Consider the following 20,813-nt stretch of genomic DNA (forward strand, 5'->3'; position numbering starts at 1 on the left):
TATGGGCATGCAAACATATCCTCATTCAGAAATCATGGCCATCAGAAATAATAATAAAAAAATCCAACATATTATGCTGGAAGCAAGAGTAGTAACACTTCCAATTTCCTACTGAGTTCTTAGTTCTTAGTTGTCTGAAAAGCCTTCCTACAATAAGGCCATCTCACCTCTGACTTTCCGGGGAGTCCTACATGAAGAGACAAGAAAGGCTCTCATTGACTGGGACCTTTGAACAGAGTGGTACTTCTGGTGGAAAATAATTACCCATATAAAAATACATTAAAAATGTAGCAAGTAATTTGTGTATATATGATTTTTAGATAAATGCAGTAAGCCCATGGAATTTAACATATAAATATTTAAAACTAAACTAAAACTAATGTGAAAGTATTTTATGTATCCTGTAATAATTCAGTTATTTAATACTTATTGTGCTACCAGAGCAGAATGAAAATATTTCCTTGTCCTCAAAATGTTCAGCTTAAGTAAAAAAATACTAGCCAGCCAGTGAACATGAATGGAAAGATGGAAAAGAATGATCTGACAGTGGCAGTGTGCAACACAGCAGAATCCATATGCCCCCTAACCTACTCTTTCAGGTATTCATATGCACTGGTGAGCTCCCCACAAAACCTTTCTTCTCCAAGCTCAGCAGTCCCAGTCTCTCCCAACCCTCACAGGAGAGATGCTCCAGTCCCTTCATCCCTTAGTAGCCCTTGGAGGGACTCCCCAGTAGCTCCATGTTTTTTTTGCACTGGGGAGTGCAGAACTGGAGCCAGCCCTACAGGAGTGGCCTCACCAGTGCTGAGTAGAGGGGAAGGATCATCTCCCTCAACCTGCTGGCAGCACTCCTGGTGCAGCCCAGGACAACATCAGCCCTCTCTGCCATCTGGGCATGCTGCTGACTCACCTGCTCCATTAATTATGCAATGAAAACTGAAAGTGCTTTAAGTCTTTTAAAATGAGTCAAACAAGTAGGATCAGAATAAGGGCATACATTATGTGTCTATTAATTTTCTTAACTAGAGAAAAATTACTGAACCATTTTTTTACAACAAGAAGTCCTGCATCTTTTTTGCTATTTTAAGATCATTTACATTTTTCTACAGAGAGACATGCTGTCATTTCAATCAGTAAGAGAAAATCTGCAGGAGGATTCCTGGACACTACACATGTGATGGTAATTTGTTATTCAAAACATGATCAGTTTTGATACTCTTCACATATCAGCAAGGCAGCAGGAGAAATAGTAAGATGCCATGAGAAAGAAAATGTTTTTGTGTTGGGCTTGTGAGCAAAATTTCAAAACATGAAAATAGTTCGGTTGCAACAGGAGCTTAGATCTTGTATCTGAATGTCATGAAAAAAGGAGTATTTTGATCATATTACTTAAGAGATTAGAGATCTGCCAATTCCTGCCCAAAATCAATTATTTTGACCACTGGAATGTAAAGTATAGGCACAGGAAAAAAAAAAAAAAAAAGGAACAAAAAAATTTGAATGGTCACCTTGTTAACATTAGTATTGATCCATGGTGCAGAACACTTGGTAGCATGTACCTAAATTCAAGATTATATTTAGGGAAGCCGGGGTTTACTTCAGATTTGCTCTACTCTGCTCACAAAGACTGTAAGCCCAATAATAGCTGAGGTACTCTTTACTGCTTCAGGTTGTTTAATTAGAAAGAAGTCCAGTCTACATGCTCCGAAACTGTTCCACAAGCGTGAACCAAAGCAGGAAGTCAAAATTATCTGTAGTGCACTCTTGATCTGAACCCAGGAACAGGGCCAAGAAATAGACAGACTTCAGCTGCCTTCAGAATTTGAAGCTGAATTCAGTGCTTCCCTAGTATCAGCTCCTCCAATGGTATTCCACAGCAGAGCTACGCCAGACTGGCTTAATTTCACAGCTCCCCCTACTTCCCTGATGGGCTCCAGATTTTTGGAGGAAAGACTTTCGGTTATCGTTTCTGAATTTCCATCATAGCTCAGTAAGATGAACAACAGTACTAAAGGTCTGTGAGGCTACCTGAACCCCAGGTCACTTGATAACGCACAAGGACACTCTGTTAATTAAAGGGAAACTAAATATAACTCTGAGCCAAACCAAACGAATGCTAGTATTTCCTAACTCTCATTTCCTGTCATCAAAAAGACAATCCATGTCTCTCTAATAACACTACACAAGGTAAGGCACACCTACAGTCAGATAGGAATTGCAAATAGCAGCAAGCAGTACCATTTGGTCCATTTACATTCACTGCTGTTTTAGACAGTATTTGCCCACAGCAAGTAAGTGAAAGCATCACAACCCTACAGCAGTTATGCTAATAATGAAGGGATTCCCATATCAGCAGTTAAGATGGGGGAGGGTGTGTACCAGGAATGAATTGTTACTAGAGCAGGACAACAGCAGATGGAATCCACTGCACAGGAACCAAATGCAGACATAAGATTAAGTACAGAAATCAGTATCTCCCCCCCACATCTGAGATGATTATTATGAGTGTTTGGTGCAGTATTATCTCTTCTCAACAAAAGTATCAGAGGGAAATACAGCTCAAAAGACTGTAACTTTAACTGGAAAATGACAGCCCTCTTTCCTGCCACCACCCAACACTGGGTCTTGCTTATCCTGCCTGGATAGATTATGTATGACCAAAACAGGTATTATCAACCCAAGGGAACCGTTAAGCTCTTCCAGTAGAGCCTATATGAAAACACAAATTCCTTACTCCGGAAAGATGCCTACCATGTGTGAGACAGGGCTCCAGGTGATGCACATTTGCCATTCCAGGGCTAGTAAATAAGCCTGTATAAAAAACATGTTCCCTGAAGGAAGAGCTTGTGCTCTCCAGGCACTCCGAGAGCAGGCAAAGCTTTCCCACTTTCCCTGCAAGAGAAGATTTTTTCAAACCCTGCCTGTCAGCTACATGGCTCCCATCAGACTGCCTGTTGAGAAACTCCTTTTTTTTGGGACATGCTAAACTTCCAGCCTGTCATGCAGTCTGTGTGGGCTGGACCCATACTCCCACAGAGCCCTGACAACTTCAGCCATGTTTTTTGGATGTGTCATTAAAGATTTCCTGTCCTCTGTGTACTTCACAGTGCTTCAGGGCAGGAGCAAAGACTAAATGTGAGTGGCTTCAGCAGGCAGAGGTCTGCTAAACCTCTGTGCCAAAGCATTCAGGCCTTCTATCACAGATGATAGTCAATAGGTATGCATGAATTTCTGGGGGTTTGCCATTTAGGTTTGTATTCCTTTTTTTTTTTTTTTTTTTTTTTTTTTTTAAGCTAACAGCACTTTTCCTTTTTTTCTTTTTTTTAAAGCCCAAAGTCTTTATACTGGAAATTGGTTCCTCTTAGTGTCATCCTGAATTTAAGATCCTATAAGGGTTTAGCTGCAATCCAACCAGGATCCATCTGGTGTTGGGCTATTTTTCCCCCACAGAACTCTTAATAACAGCACATTTCTAGAAATACCTATCCAAAACACAAGCATTGTGATGTTTAGATCTGCCTCTAGCAAAGCTTTAGCATAAATAAACAAACTCTTATCTTGTTTCAACAATTCTTTTCTGTTATCTCAGATTCGTTTTCCAATGGAGAAGTAAAAATTACAGAAGTCTTTTGAATAAAACTCAACCAACAGGTCAAAAGCAAGGTGAGACTTCCTGAGGGCTCCTCTGAGAATCCAGCCAGGAAAATTCCAATTATTCTTTTATTGGTTTACTTGCCCGCTAGGCAACAGATGGTCAAAAATCTGTATCAAAGTAGGGGCTCCAACAGACTACTTTATTATTAAGGTTTCCTAATAGAACAACCTACCTAAGTCTCAGAAGCCTAAATTTGCTAAAAGAGAAATGTGAGTGAGTTTTATTAGGAAAGTGTAACTTGTAGTCCTCTGAAACATTAGAAAACAAGATGAGATTTTGGCACTGGAATGTTCAGATATGTGTGTGCAGCAACATTCCCATAATAATGGATTTTTAAAGCCACTGATCACCAAGATTAACAAGCAATCAAAGAAACAAGTTCTTTAAAAACCTTCCTAAGAACTTAAATACCAACTTCAAGGTATTGAAAGGGGTTGTTGTGGTTTAACCCCAGATGGCAACTAAGTACCATTCATACAGCTGTTTGCTCACTCCTCCCTCAGGGTGGGGAGGAGAATCCGGAACAAAAAGTTAAATTTATACGTTGAGATAATAAATTTTAGCAATTGAAACAAAGAAAAATACAATAATAATCATAATGACAGTAATTAGAATGAAAAGGAGAATGAAAGGAATAAAAGCCAAGACAGACAAAAGAAGCCCACACAATTGCTCATCACCTGTTGGCTGATGTCCATGCCATGCCCATGCAGCAATTGGCCTCTACCAGCCAACTTCCCCCAGTTCATACACTGGGCATGATGTTCTATGGTATGGAATATCCCTTTGGACAGTTTAGGTCAGGTTCCCTGGCCATGAGCCCTCTCAGCTTCTTGAGCACCTGCTCCCTGGCAGATCACGGCAAACTGAAAAGTCCTTGACTTGTGGTAAGCACTACTGAGCAACAATTTCAGTGTGTTATCAACCTTATTCTCATAGTCAATACAGAACAGAGCACTGTACCAGCTACTAAGAGGAAAATGAACTCTATCCCAGCTGAAACCAGGCCAGGGTACAAGACTTTTTACAGTTCTTCCTGAGGTTCACATCCTGAAATATTCAAAGAAGGACAAAAAGAACTTAACATGGACAATGTTTTGGCAGAGAGAAAATGTCATTAATGATTAGACTTAGCCAGCAGCTTGTCCACGATATTGATCTTCTCATTTCTCAACTTGATTCAGGAAAAAAACAGGATGAGGATTTCACCTTGACTACAGCATAAAAGTTGTATATCTCAAACAATAGATTTTACACATCCAGATTTTGTCTGTAATTCCAGAACCTATGGAAAAACTCCTTTTAGCAGCTAAGACACATTTAGCATCTAAGTGGCAATGAAGCTCAGAGGACACACACTTTCTAAACAGACTGATAGAAGATGGATCTTTCTTTTTACAGAAAAGGTCTGGAACCACAGATTCATTCCATGCTGCAACTTGGTCTTTCCACAGCCCCTCTAATTTTAATGTAACAGGTTTTCAAGTTCTATCAATTACTTCAGCTTTCTACCACTTGAAAGACCTTGTGTATGCATGGTGTACCACAGGGAAGTGCCAGGTGCTACTGCTGAACCCAGCACCTGTGCACTGTAGTGCCCTGCTTGAAGCCTGGTACAGTTCACTAGAAAAGAGATTTCTAAAAATTTATAATTCACACCTGTTACCATCCCAAATGCACCCTGGGATGTGCCAAAAGCTTTGAATGTGTTGCAGTGGCACTTACTGCAGTGTTTTAATCACATATCCAGTTACTGAAGACTATCTAGTCTTGCAAACTTAGTTTCTCGCATTGAAATGAGCCACAGTTTTCTTCCTACCATCTGGAAATAAAAAGAAACAACCATCTGCAAATTAGTAGGCTTTCCACCTCCACTTTGAAACAAAGATTGCTCTATTGCACCATCAGAAATTACAGAGCATGAAAACAGGGAAGGAAACTTGTATTGTGGGCAGTAAGGAATTATCACACAACACTAAAAAATTAGGCCATTTCACGCTGTGGAGTTAAAATCAAATCTGTAAGCAGCATCTTTGCATTAAAATGCAACCTCACGTAGAAGAAAGTGTTATCTACTAGATGCAGCAGGGGAATAGGAATATTTACTTCTAATCTTGTTATTGATTTGACATCTGGAACTCAGGGAAATTACAAGCATCAACTCCCCTGCTTGGCAGAGAAAGACACATAGTTCTTGCCTATTTTTGTAAGATATTGAAATATTTTATATATAAGTCAGTCACTCACCATAATGTATTTGAATGTGGGTAAATCCTATTACTATCTTCTGTCTCAATAGCTATTTCTCAGAAACATGAAGATTTTAACAACACATAAAGTCAAACAGAAGCAAAACAATTTAACACAAATAGGAAAAAATCACTAAAGCAACTAAGAAAACTACACAGAACTGAAGTGCATCACGCTCCACTTTCATGCAAGCATGTTCTATCTGGAATAATAAAGATAAATTATGAGACAATACTTACATAAGGACCAAAGTGAGATACTTTTACAGATGAGATGGCTCATTCAAAACTCTAAATCACAGTCCTAAATATGATGCTTGATGATACTCTCACATCTGAACAGAGTCTGGCTGAATATGTTCACCATTTCAAGCTCAAAACAGAACACAAATTTGCAAAACTCAGTGGGGAAATACTTCAACTATTGTGAGAACTAGTTTACTGAATCACAAACAGATTTTATAGATACACATGTACACTAGTCCTATTCAATTACTCACATGTTTAAGACATCCCACATAGCAAACAATAATCGTGGGAAACACAAATTTGATTAGTTTCACTGGAATAAGGACAAACAGGATAATCACAGCTCAGTATGTCCTATCACTAAATAAAGGGAAAGGAAAAGAACTGTGGTTGCACATACTATTTATGCTCACAAGCTGATGAAATGTAGAGGGTTTTGCTTATCTAGAAGTTATTTAGAAATAAACAGGAATGTAGCATTTAGAAAGGTAGACTACACAAACAAGACATTTAGCCAGCAATGTAAAGACACAGACAGAGCAACTTAAATCCTCTGTGGTTTTCAAAACCTCTACTGTCTGTTTAGACTAATGGCAATTTGTTTTAAAACAATGCACTTCACTTGATGGGATAGTTGATGATTCCAAAAATTCCTACAACTACAGGATGACTTTCCTAGTGGATATACATCATTCTAACCCCTCAGGGCCAGAATAAGATAGCCCTGCATACAATGAAAGCGGGCAACATTAAATCAGTACGACAATTCATCAAAAAATACTCCAGTTGCCCAGCCACAACTCTGGACTCACCAAGTCAGTCAAAGACCATCAACACTGACCAAAGATTTTGAGACCCATTTCCTTAAATCCCTTTCTAGCAAGGTAGCACACATATCAGAAATGCTTAGCCATCATCTGTGCTGAAGGCTTCACGTTCAGCATCCTCCTGCCAGCACTTGCATTTGCAAACAGTGACCAGCATGGAAAAGGCTGGATTGACACAATCTGTGACTCTGTAAGGAAATCAGCATGTTGTACATGGCATCTCTCAGATCTCAGCATAAAGGGGAGGGGAATGTAAAATTATTGGTAATTCCAAAAGACCTAGCACTGAAGAGCCTGAGCAGCAATGAGTAAACTGATAATTAACACAACTTTACAAGGGACAGATTTCTTTGTGACTGTCTGGTCCCATGAATACATCCAGTTTCTTGTAATTGTCAATGATAAGAATTTGTAAACTGGGTACGATGGTGTGTCTGCATTACTTCCTTACTAACTCCAAAGACAATGCAATTTATGCAGATGACAGTAGTTACCCAGCAGGAAAAAATGAAGTTCCCCTGAAGATCTGCAATCCCCTGAAGTTCCCTGAAATACACTGGAGAGAAATATTTTAACGATGGCATCTGAATTAAAGAAAAGGAGTCCAGTTAAAATTCTTTCAGCTTTGCTAGCTGACATTTTAGTGTGAAATATGCTCCTTTACAAGGGACAGCCAGCAATTGTCAGATACGTTATCAGTAAAGGAAACACTTTCTTAAGTTACCAGCTCCTTCCTTATACCTGTTGTTGATCTGGCTGTGCTTTTTTGATTCTTTCTGTGCTTCTACCACATAGCTAAATAAAATGCCTAACTAATCCCAGAATAACTGCTAGGAAAAAGGTTGCTGTTGGTTCTGCCCCCTCTTGTACTGGTTGCAGTTTGCTCAAATATAGTAACTCAGAGCAAACTAATCCAGCAGGAAGGGAATATGCTCCTTCCAGTCTGATAAACTGGCCTACTGTTGTGGTCCGGTTGGCAACAGATCTTGCACAGGGCTGGACCCAAGGATGAGAATCAGGGATCCTAGACATCTTCCTACCACTGGCAAAGCTGTTAGGTAGGCTCAGCCCATTTTCTTTTACAACACCCTGAGCAAACCCTTTGCTAGGTAAAGAGAGGCATCCAGCATGCTAAATCAGAGAAAATGCTGCCACCTTCTCACAAAGGCTACTCAGGCATTTGATCAGTTATGTGGGTGGCATTATCTGGTGTGTAGTGTGTTTTCTACACATGGTACACAACTGAACAATTCCCTAGAAGGGAGAGGCAACATTTCTGGATTCTCCACTGAAGTAAAGATACAGAAATGTACATTGCACACTTTGATATGGCTTCTGTAAAACTCTATTCAAGCAGCTGTGATTTCCTCTAATATTACTGAGCAGAAAAACTATTACTAAAGGAAAAGAAGAAAGAACATCAAATGCAAGAAAATAAAAGCCTGCTGAAGTGCATCCATAGGATGGGAAATCGGCTTACTGTATGGGAACACAGCCTAGCAGCATAAATGAAGAACTGCAAGACAAAACACACAAGTTCCTATTCTCAACCATACTAATGGCTCATACGTGGTCTTTCACAATTGTTTTTCTTTTGTTTTAGCTTATCCTTTAGCAAAATACATATAGAAATGTCACTGTGATCTCTCAAGATGCAGAACATAACAGTAGTGCACTTATCAGCAAAGCAGTTTCTGGCACATGCGTCAAGATGCACTGATAAAACATTATCCAGAAATGTGAAAGATTATCACCATCTTCCTCATGACATCTGGTGTAATGCAAGGTTAAAACCAGGGTCTCAAACTTCTGTTTGAGATGTTGAGTGAGCTTCCACCTTTTGCTTTGATTGAGATTCATGGCTAACAATAACTGTAAAGATAAATGACATTTTCCTCAAAGCAGAATACAAAATACTCATAGGTGGCAGCTAGAAAACCTGACCTGAACATTCAGGTGGCTTCACTGACTCCATAGAGCTGCAATAAAGGATACAACTGAAAATTAAAGATGTATCTTTCCACTATAGGTAGGCAGAATATAAATACATAACAACTACAATAATAAACTGAGGCATAAATCTAAGGCCTGAGATTAGTCTTGGATTTAGTTTTTTTCCTTATCAACATGAATTGTTGATTCACACAGTGCTGCATCCTGTAGTGTTCACAGTTTCTTGAATACCCAACAAGAGCTGCAGCAGTAGACCAGGAGCCAGGTTGAAGTCCTGGATTTCTCAACAGATGTGTAAATGCACAGAGGTAAATTAAACAATCCTCACATTAGTGAAATTCGTTCCTAAGTACTAACCACTCAAATTATTTACAGAATTTTGCAGTAATTTCTGGGCACCACTTAGAGTTTACAGTAGCTGGCATTTTAAACAGTAACACAATGACATTTTGAGCCCTGTCCATTTTTGCTGTACTGCTCAGTCAGTATCCCAACACTAACCAAAACAGAGCCATGGAAATCACTGATCATAGAACTGTTAAAGTTGGAAAAACTCTCCAAGGCCAACCATCAACCTATATAACATACATAAATAAGTAACAAGACCTGCTGTAAAGTGTTTAAATTTTAATTGTCCATTAGTAAGTCATACAGCCTAGAGCTTCCAAAACTCTACAAGAGATGGGAGTTCTTTGGTTTGCTTTAGAGTTTTCTCATTTCCTTTAGACTGTAGGCTTCAAAGGAAAAGGTCTATGCAATTCTTATACAGCATACAGCTGGGAAAATAGCTACTTTGAATAACATACAAAGCAGAGATTCCAAGGCCTTCCTATATTAAATACAATGATCAATTTTTAAGGCTCTTTTCCCCTTTCTGTGGAGGGAGATGTATGGACTTCTATAATGAAGTCCCCAAGAGTTAAACATCCAAACTATTTAATTTTTAGCAGATCTCTGGATATGTTGCTACTTTCTGAACATGAGTTTTTTTCCACTTTCAGGCCACATACAGTAGAGTCTCAGCCTATCAGGGAAGAGGTGAAATGAGATTTTTGCCTTGTGTTTGCACTTGGTGACTCTGAAGTAACATCTCCTTCTCAAACTATATTGTAAACAAAAGAGCATACCTACTCTAACTTGCTTCTGGACTTTGGCACTAGTACTGCATGTTGCAATGTCTGAGGCTGCCAATCACCCAACTGAGCAAAATAGGCATTCATAGTGTGCCACGTAGTTTTAAAATATCAAAGAAAGTAGAAGACCAAGCATCACATAAGAGAAAATTCAACACAGACTTTCAAATAAAATCATACCTAAGTCCCTTCCAGTCAGTGCTGCATCATTTGAGATTTTCTGAAGGATTACTTTTGCCTCTTAATGCCGAGAAATCTCATACTTGGAAATAATTACAATTTTAGTATGCATTTCATAGAATCATAGAATGGTTTGGATTGGAAGGGAACCTAAAGATTATCTTGCTCCAACCGCCCCTGCCATGGGCAGGACACCTTTCACTAGAGCAGGTTGCTCAGGGCCCCATACAAACCTGGCCTTGAACACTTCCAGAGATGGGGCCTCTATAACTAGATTCATCTCTCATATTGGGGAAAAAAAAAAAACCATGAGCAATGATGTGTATTAACCTTATCATTTCAATATCTAATTCTGGTTGGTCTCTCTTTTACCTGAAATCAACTTATATATATGTCTAGTCTTAGAAACCTTCTGTGAAGAAGCGACTGTTAAAGAATTTAAGGTTATTCAGCTGAGTCAATTTAAACAGCGTTTAAATAACTGAAAGACACAGAAGGAGGTACTCATACTACAAACAAAATGAAATTCATTTTAGCCTTTTCATTTAATTTTGAGTTATTTTAAGCATATTCAGAGAAAATACTCTGTGTGTCAGACATGAAATGCATGAGGAACAAAATATATGACAAAACTCCATTCTCATAGTAGCAATGCTCTCACAAGCTGCATTTGCAACAATATTAAATTACGCTTGAAAACATTCTATACAGAGATTCTGGTCACGCCAGAAGTTTTCAATTTGTGGTTAGAGGGAGAAAGCCTCTACTTGCTGTTATCATAACACTCTGGACTCACAATTTGCAGGAGAAAGATGGAATTCTGCTGTAAATAGCACTAAATAGTACGAAACTTTGTCAGAGGGCACAGACTCAATTTCTCACACAGAAGCAAAGGGTACTTGGAAGACTACTGGGCCAGCTTGTTCCGCTGGCAAAACCTGTTTCCCAGCCCAACCTGCAACTGGCATTTCCCTGGTTCCTCAAAGATGATGTGATAACTTCCAAAGCTGCTGGAGTGACTGGCACAGAATCAGTTTAGAGTACAGACCATGGTAATACTTAGGAAGCATCAGTTAGTAAATGTTTGGAGTCTGGTGACAGCTGGTGTACCACTTGGATTCATATGTGCTTTTCCTACAAGGATGCTGGTACATTCTGTTTTCAGAGATGAATGTGTATCTTTTCCTTTCCAAAGGAAAGGAAATCCATATGTTCTTCCAAGAGGCACTTGGATACTTTTGTGAAGCACAGCCACTTGAAAAGCTTTGCTCCATTGATTCCTTTCAGTCCTGCTCTTAACCAGAACCACATTGCTGTTTTGACCTCCTTAGAAACAATCTGTTTAGGCAGGGTTCTTCCATGAAAAAGATGACTGGTACATTTCTCCTAGACCTTCTGGGTCACCGCCAGTAACTACTGTAGGTCATCAGTTGAATTTTGTACAAATATCCTAACTCTGAAGCAGCTGAGGTCAGACCCAGAGTAGGAGTAGGTATTTGGGTAGCCAACTCCCAAGAAACTTTTTATTATTTTCCTTGAATCCTGAAGGCATCAAAACTCTCATAGGAATCCCAATTTTTCCTCAAAATGCTAAAATTCTACTTCTTCACAGGCCAAGAAATATTCTGGTCTTCATATGGTTTAGTAGCTTGTAACCTACTTTATAATTAACCTGGAGCAGCGACTAAAATAGACATCAGTCCATAGATATGATGTTACTCTATTAAAAAAAACCCACAGATTATGAAAATGATGATGCAGTGGGCCAAAATGAAACAAGGAAAGAACCAAAACAAGCGACAAATAAATGAAAACAGGAGAAACAACTGGCTTAAAAGACCTTTTAAAAATTATATTCAGATAAAAGTGAAAATCCTAGTAAATGGCCAGGAACTGCAGGATTTGGTTGTTAAGTTTTAGAAATCCTGCTCTGAAAGTCTACATGACTTTTAACTTAGGACTTGATTTGGAGATGGTGGCAGAATAATAATACAAATTCCAGCTTTACAAAAGAGTTGAAACATAGAAAATGTTTAATGAAAGGCAATTTTGCAGGAGATTACTCTCTTGCTTTCAACTGTTTGTGTTTCAGCACAGGAGGAATGACCCGAGGTCAAATACAGAAGGACTACAGAGGCAGCAGTTGCAGTCCTTCATCTGCTGAAACCTGCTGGTGGGGCTCCTCATCATTGGCAATTTCGCAAGGCAAGAGGAATTGGAGGATACAGGAGTGAGGACAGAGTTTGTAAGAAAGACATTCCATCCATCAGCAGCCAGCAGTGCTGGTAATACAATAATACAGTCTTGGTAATCCATGGCTTCCCCAGTTTCTGTCAGGAGATGGTTTTTCCTACTCACTGGCCTGTAAAGAAGGCCAAATATTGGTTTAGAGCGACTCTTGACACCCTTTGTTTCAGCAAGCCCATGCAGGATTTTTGGCTTAGCTAATTGCTGTAGTCCCATGAGAAACCAGGAACTACCACCCTGCCTGGAACATGAGACAGGGAGAGACCCAGATTTCCTCTCTGCTACTGCTTACTGCAGTAGAAGAAAACAAGACCTTTGTCCTGGGCATACAAAAGATAACGTGACCAATCTGCCGGCTGTAGCTCATCTCTGGTAACCGAGTGCCTTCTGTCCTGAAGCCCAGAACCCACTACCTTTCTCAGAAATGTTTATTAACATGGATTTTGACAAAACACAGGGGGTTTGGAGATATTCACACCACACATTTTTGGTTTGTGTATTTTGGCAGGTTTGCTTGGTTTTCTGTTGTCAGGTGGTTTTTTTTCAGTTTGGTCAGGTTTTTTAACTTGTCAAGTCCCTTCTTTTCTGGTTGTAAATGTGATTTAATTTTTTCCTTTTTACTATTTCATTGAACATTCCCATGATCTTGTGTTGTAAGACAGAGATACCAGAAGCATCCAAGCTAGTTTCTCAGTATTAGTCCATACATACTCAACTTCTTTCACAACTTCCCTAGATGGAGGTCTTTTTGTCTCCTCTTCCTAAGGAGTTCTAGAAAACCCTAGTTCAAATCCTTGTGCTGAGAATAACATTAAGCCCAGGAGACAGCATCTTGACTCTGGGGCCAGACTAAAATATGACAGCAGCAAATCTGGAACTGCTCCACAGGTACAGAATGAAGGAACTTCCCTTGAGAAGAAAGCAGACACACAGGCAGAAAGAATGACTCTTTGACTTTGTGTTTATACCTCTTAATGCAAGAGGTAGGATGCCTGGTTCCAGGACATCTACTGATCTGGAGGCCAACAGCCTTGGGGCCAGTAACTGTGATTACCCTGTCCCAGAAAACCCTGTAGGCTTCGACTACGTGGCTTCAGATCCAAACAGTTAGCTTACTGAAAGTAATCCTTTTCCTCTGGCATCTTTCTCAACCTACCTCATGATTTCCTTTGCTCTTAGAATGTCTCCTGTATAAAAACAACTCTGTTGCAGAGCACAGCACAACCTTTGCTTCCGAGATCATCCCCAGCAAATTACCTTTTCCTGTAGATGTTATTTCCAAGTAAGAAACAACTCTTAAAAGAATAACAAAGTTCCCAACGTTTGGCATCCTCACCCTGGTGAATAGCTGTAATTCATCACAACAATTTAAATAATCTACGAGTGCTGCAGTCAGCACAACAGCACAATGAAGCTTCAGTGTTCTGCTGGAGTCAGGGGTGACTACCAGTGAGACAGATCTCAGTTTAATCCATCACCAAGTTTGTATATTTTCAGATAAGAGGCAACAGAGAATCTTATGTCAGGTCTCTAGACAGGCATTTGGTATGAATTATGAAACACATTCATTCGGTGTGTATTAATGAGATAATACAGACATCACCAGGGACACAGCCCACATATTCTGACAGCAGCAAAAATAACATATGCGTTTTACATTAACTCAAGCATGGGACAAAAACCCTTGTTTTCCCTAAAGCCTCTGTAAACTGTCCTCTTATTTACTATTTATTACCTTAAGTTATATTCACATCTTTATATACAGGTTTGAGACATCCCAGTAGTTTCTTCAACCTAGGCTCTACTTTAAGAGCCTACAAATCTTACGATGTCTTTGTAATGCTCAGTTGTGATGCTTTCATTGCACTTGCTCATCTTCTATGGATTTGTTCAGATCTGTAATGCACACTAAATATGGACTGGATGTGGGGCCTGTTCCCCTGAGGGAGAAGAAAGTCAAGAAAATCAAGCCCTTGCGAAAAGAACATGGAGAAAATGATGCAGCCTGCCAGGCTTCTCTTTCCCTGGTCTCTTCATACAGAATGCACCTTCTTTTGCAGTACATCACAACCTGCTACTTGTCATAAATAAAGGCATAGTTTAGTTTCTCTTGCAAGTCATCAGTAGCAATGCTTATGAGAGTCAGATCTAACAGAAAACACCCTTATAAATCAAATTATAGATGCATCAACTCCTCATACAGCTTGGCAGTTAAAAAACCTGAATGCAAAACTCTCCCTGAAAGCCATATTGTATCTCTACTAGCCCTTCAACCAAGGACTTTCAAAGTAGCAGCCTCTGCCAGCATTTATCTGCAACTACTGAATTACTACTGTTCCTTACTCCATTCAAAATACAGCAAGCAGAAACCCAAATTCAGTCCATTGTGGATCCTGGGTGACATTCTCTGAATGAAGCACAATACACCCATCCTCAGCACCAACAATGAGATTGGTACAGGCTGAATTCTGGAGAAAACGCTGCTTTCACAAACCACTTTGCAGACAACCATGTTACAGGAAGCGGTTGAATACTGACAATCCTCCCCTCTCTTATTGCCTTAACTCCTGTGGCTCAAATGAGAGGCCAGCTGACCTCAATCAAAAAAATTTTAAACATGCATTGCCATCGTAGAAGAGGCAACTTCTCACCTTTCCTCTGCAAATCCCTGAATCAGGACAAGGTTATCCTCACTTCCTTCTAATGGTTATCTTGCCAACCCTATCACAGCAGAGAAGGATACAAAGCAGCTCTTCCTCAGCATCCCTCTGGTGTCTGAATGTTATATGAAACCTCTGGCCACGCTTGTAGGTGACACAGCTTGTAGATGAAGGCAAAAATACTCAAAGCTGGACAGTCAGAATAAGTCTTACAGCCCGTTTGTATAAAATGCCATGGAATATCCTTGCACTAAGAAGACTCTTTCCAGAAACAAACATAAAACTACAGGTCCCAAGTTCCTAAATTGGCATCTCCTTTCCCTCCCTACCTATTTTCCTTCAACAAGCTGAAGTCAGTGTACTTTTCATATCTCTCAACACAACCAGTATCAATTTCTTTGGTTGCTTCATTCTGCTTACAACTCGTGTAATGCAGTATTCCCATATTGTACCAATATGGCATAAGATGTTAGACACTGACAGCACACCAAGGCAAGTGAAAACACCACCTGCAAGAATGAGTGCAAAAAATTACTTCATTCTTATTGTTAGAAATAAAAGACTTTAGTACAGATGGCACCACAACAAAGCCAACCAGAAAGAACTGCTTCAGCATAATTACTTGATGGCATCTGTCACTGAGACAAGCAGACCATAGATGTGTGTCAGGTATTAATTACAGGGAATTTCCAAGGCAGACACTACTTAAATGCACACAACTGTATATTCTTAGTGTTTAAGTTGTCAATTATTAATGACCAAAGTGCTTCACCTTACACATTGCTCATATGGCATTCTGCACAACTGCTTAAGTTGCATAGGGAGGAATAAAGTCAGAAGAGAAACTTGCTACCTGTCACTGCTACAATCTGCTGAAGCCTCACCACCAGTCCATTTCACTGCCCTTTGCTTGCCTGTCCTTCAGGCAGCTTGTGACAGTCCTGTGACAGCCCATGTGCACAGCAATATTAATTGCTTTCAAGTATCAATTTGCCCTGTTCTGCAATCTCCTTTAAGATTTTTTTTTTTAAATTCGTAACTGGCTTTATAATTTTCTTCATGGATTTTCTCTAGTGAGTAAGAAGCCAAAGACTATAATAAGGACAAGAGGGAACAAGAAGAAAAGTCAGGGTTGCCAAATTTAAACACTTCCCCACATGCTTTATATAGAAAACTGAAAGGCTATGAAAGAAGCCTTGTCCTCTGTACAAGGGGTAGGTATGCATTTATTTACATATGAGTGAAAAATTCAGTCAGCTGAACATAAGGCACATCCAGCTGCTCCCTGTAATTTCAATTGCACACAGAAACAACCCTCAGCTGGAACCACCAGCAGCAGGATTCTCTTTTCTGCTTTTGCCTTTACTGTACTTGGCAAAGGGAGGGCATTTCAGGTGCACACTTTACAACAATACAGCATATTTTGAATGTTCAAGCACTTCTGAACAACTGTTTGAGGTGGCCAGGCAGGTCCTTCCGCTTGTCATCCCTTTTAATGACCATTTCCAGAGACTTGAAAGATTTCTTGCACAGGTGTAGAGTCAATTGAGAGGAAAAAAATGCACCTCACCAGAAATACCTGTGCTCTGGGGAGAACTTGAACAAGCATTGGAGGTACTGTACTGGTCTGGATTTATACTAGTCTACTTGTACAAAGCCTAATTTGTATTAAATACAGATTAAGTGCAGCTGAAGGCCACTGCATAAAACAAGCAATAGATGGATTTGCTTAAAAAGGATGCAAGTCAAAGGACTATCAGACACAGAAGGAAGTACCACCACTTGATGCCTGGTTATCACCACATCAGTGATGACTGGATCACCTCAGTTCATGAAGCTCACAGAAATAATGAAATTCACCTCAGGCATGTCAGAGCTCTGGGTTTTCTGCACACATGCCATGTAAGTGGCATTTTCTATAAGGTTTTCCATCTGGACAATGGTACCTCGAGTCTTCTTCCCTGGCAAGGCCTCTATGATCAAGCCAGCTAAACATGCAGGGCCAGCTTATGCCTTGCCCTTCAGCAGACATGCAGTGGGAAAGATACAGCCTGAGCTGTACTACTGAAGGCAAACATCCTGTAGCTGGGCATCAGCAGGAAGCATTAAGGTGTGACCAACTCAGACCCAGCCCCACTGTCCCAACTGTGAACATTTTTTGACTGAGTCATAAAAAAAAAAAAAGACCTTTTTTTTCCTTTTTTAAAATTATTTTAATGTGAGTTACTACACTACAGAAAAACTAATTTGAATATAAAAATAGCTCTTGGACAAAATAACTTACATTTTATAGTACCTAACAGCATAACTGATTAGAAATGAAAAAAAAAAGCAGGTCAATTCAGCTCCTTAAGTTTTAAGTGCTTTATAGCTTTACTGAAAGAAAAAATTTGTGTGTTGAACTACTATCACAGTTCTATGCTTTTTTCATCAGCAGTATTCTATATGTTGTTTAATGCTTGGAAATTTATTCACTGAAAGCATTTAACTGCTTAAAGTGTGTCACTTTCTCTCCTTACTAACTCTAGTAATTAAGAAGTGGGGAGGAGAGATGTTGTGGGGACACCCATAACCCTGTTTTACTTTTTAAAAACCCAACTTCCTTATAACCCTAATCTGTATACCAATGACAATTATTTATAGGAGAAACACTGCCTGTTTGACATCAGTCAGGAAGCACTAACATATGAACAGGTAAGCAAATTATTAAGTGTCAGTATCAGCTGATTAAATTTCCCATAATAGAAGGACTGCTAACTTGAGGGCAAGGAAGAAAAAAAAATAAACAGCGCATGTTTTATAGCAATATCAATGCACAAAGCCCTCTCTGGTTGGACAAATTTTGGGGTGTTTTTTTTAAAGCTTTTCTTATTTGACAAGCCTTTATTATTAGTGTCAGTGACCTGCATTCAAATCACCAGAACCCAGCTTGCCAGCACAAATGCCTGCACTCATCCTTTAGAAGGCTGTCCACTATGATGGTATGTGAAATGTAACGACTGTAAAAATAAGTGCTTGTAAAAACTATGGTCAGAGGAACGTTTCCTCGAGCTTTTCAAAACACCAATGCAAACTGCTACCTGAAAGAAAGGAAGCATTATCTTTCAGTCACTTATATGCAAGTATTACATGGAAATTGACAACAAAACATGAAAATGAAATTTAACTTCATTATAACTGGGTTAGCAGTCCATCCGTGTGTGTGTGTATCCCCCCCACCCCCGGGGAAAGAATCAGCCAGAATAAAAAAAAAAAAACAACACAAAACCAACAAAAAACCAAAAAAAAAAACCCCAAAAACAACCAAAGGAGAACGCAAATGAGTCACCTCTAGAAGCATTTAAAAGTTCAAAGAAAGAGCCGGGCATCTCGCCGGATTTTCGAATCCGCCAACTATTTCAAGGTGGGAGATTCGGCAGCCTGCCTCTTGGCGCCGAATTCACGGGGGGTCACTCATGGGCGATGCACCCCAACAAAACACGCCTGTCGCCCGGGAGAGTGTGGGAAGCAGGCTCCCTCCAGAGCCCCCTCACGCCCAGGGCCGCGGTCTGGCGGTCGCTCCGTGCCCCCGGCCCCGGCTGCCCCACACCGGCCCCGCCGCCGCCGCGGGGCCCTCGGGGGTCCGGGCCTCCCCGGAAGGCCTCCGGGAGCGGGCGAACCGCCTTTGCCTTACCCGTGGTGGAGAGGACGGTGCTGGCGAAGAAGAGGGAGGAGGTGAAGTCCCAGTTCCAGTTTCCCGAGGCGTTGCTGAGCACCGAGACGCCGTAGTTGCTGGCCTCCAGCACCCGCACCAGGAACTGCTCCAGCTGCTGCTCCGAGAGGCAGGCGTGCTCCTCCAGGAAGCGCTGCTTCAGCTTGCCCAGCTCCTGGCGCAGCAGGTCTTCGTAGGGCAGCTCCACCGAGGAGAAGACCACGGCCCCGAACACCAGGTAGAGCAGGTAGCCCAGCACCAGCAGCGCGAAGCACCAGGCGGAGCGGTGCTGCTCCACCAGCCGCACGCAGGAGCTGCCCGCCAGCGACTGCAGCATCTTCCCGAGCCGGGGCCGGCTGAGCCCCGGGCCGGGCCGGGCCGCTGAGGGGAGCGGGGGCTGAAGGAAATAGGGAAGGGAAGGTGGAGCGCGGCCGCCGGCTGCCCCCCGAGCGGCCGCTGGCTGACTTTGAGGGCGCGGAGCGGCGCTGATGTGGCGCTCACGTGGACGCGCGGCGCAGGTACCGCGGCGGAGGGAGGGACGCAGGGAGGGAGGAAGGGCTTCCCCCCCCCTCCTCCTCCTCCTCCTTCTCCTGCCGCCGATGCTGCTCCCGCCGCCTCGTGTTGGGACGCCGGCGCTTTCTCTCCCTGCTGTTCCTTGTCTCCGAGTAACGCGTGGAATCCTGGCGCTCCGAGAAGCCGACCCGAGAGCCTCCCCCCGCCCCGCGCTGCGGCGGACGTTTATTCCCCTTTCCGCGCACAAGTCTCTGGAGAATTCCTTGCCCCGCTGCTCCCCGCCCCCTGCGGTGAGAAACCCCCAAAACAACAATTCCTTCCACTATTTGTTTGTTGTTATTCTTTACTTATTCATTCATTCATTCATTCACGTTTCAACGCAGAATAAGGTGACGCAGTGTGAAGCGGGAGGCTGACTTTCATTGAGTGCAGGATGTGATGAGTTCAAGGAGAAACCCAGATGTCAGGTGTTGAAGTCCTCCCTCAGGTCTGGAACTTCAAAATGGGGCCTGTTTGGGGGTGCGCTTTGAACCAGGTGAGCAGCTCCCCAAACAAGCTAAAGGAGTCTTTGCTCTTGTGAGACACTTTCTTTTTAATAGTGTGGAGTGCCTGGCTAGTGCTCGGAGCAGCATCCATGGTGAATACAAATGCACTGTGCAGCCAGCCCTCTGCGTAGCCCCAGCCAGAGATCTTCACAAGTTTCACTGTGAATGCTTCTTTCTTCATCCATCTTGAACTCCAACCAGCAGCCGCTGAGTAAACTTGCCAGATGAGGCTCCCCACCAGATGAAAAGGAACAGTAAAAATTACAGCTTCTCAAACTATCCCTTAGGGTGAATAAAGACAGCTTCTAGTAAAGGAGAGAGAAAGGGCTCCCTGGTCACAAAGTTCGGCCATGGCCCTTCCACCTCTCAGCTAATGGCAATTTATACAGACACAAAGGAGTAACTTGCAAATTAGAAATTTACTAGGGCTGGGCCAGGGAGTTTGGACAGAGTAAAAAAAGTCCAGCAACCTACCTTAAGCTGTGAGGTACCCCTCTAAGCTTTAAGGACTACTGTGGGAAAATAATAGAAAAATGAAACACAAAAAAATTCAATCTAGAAACTTTAAATTATATGTCAACATTTCCTTTTATACAACAGATAGATGAAGCTATGGCATAAATCTGGCCTGACAGAACAGCTCATCCAGTTCCTGGTCTGTTCCCCACTGCCAGCCACAGCTGGGTCTTTCTATGGCCTTGAACACATCCCCCACCCCCGTGTTTCATTAAAATGTAAATGTGCTCTTACATGCAAACAGCAGCTGCTTGAATGGTTGGTCAGTAGAGCACTGGGGGGATGTGGGGGGTACACAGGAGACAGGCCGAGCAGGCAGACTCACAGACTCTCCATGACGTGCTGGGAGAACACACGTGTGGTATTCATGATAGGCAGTAGTCATGTCTTTGCTC

The 20,813-nt window shown here is 41.5% G+C and overlaps 1 protein-coding gene across 1 annotated transcript in view; it reads right to left on the bottom strand.

Moving 5' to 3' along the window:
• Positions 1–19,181, bottom strand: part of KCNK1 (potassium two pore domain channel subfamily K member 1) — a gene marked incomplete at both ends in the record, with an annotated part of 29,102 nt that extends 9,921 nt beyond the window's left edge. The window contains one exon of the mRNA XM_084201745.1: positions 18,827–19,181. Coding sequence (XP_084057871.1) covers positions 18,827–19,181 — 355 coding nt within the window. The remainder of the gene's footprint in view (positions 1–18,826) is intronic.
• Positions 19,182–20,813: the final 1,632 nt, after the last annotated feature.

This window comes from Fringilla coelebs (genome assembly GCF_963513975.1).
Source record: "Fringilla coelebs genome assembly, chromosome: 3".
In the NCBI taxonomy this organism is placed as follows: domain Eukaryota; kingdom Metazoa; phylum Chordata; class Aves; order Passeriformes; family Fringillidae; genus Fringilla; species Fringilla coelebs.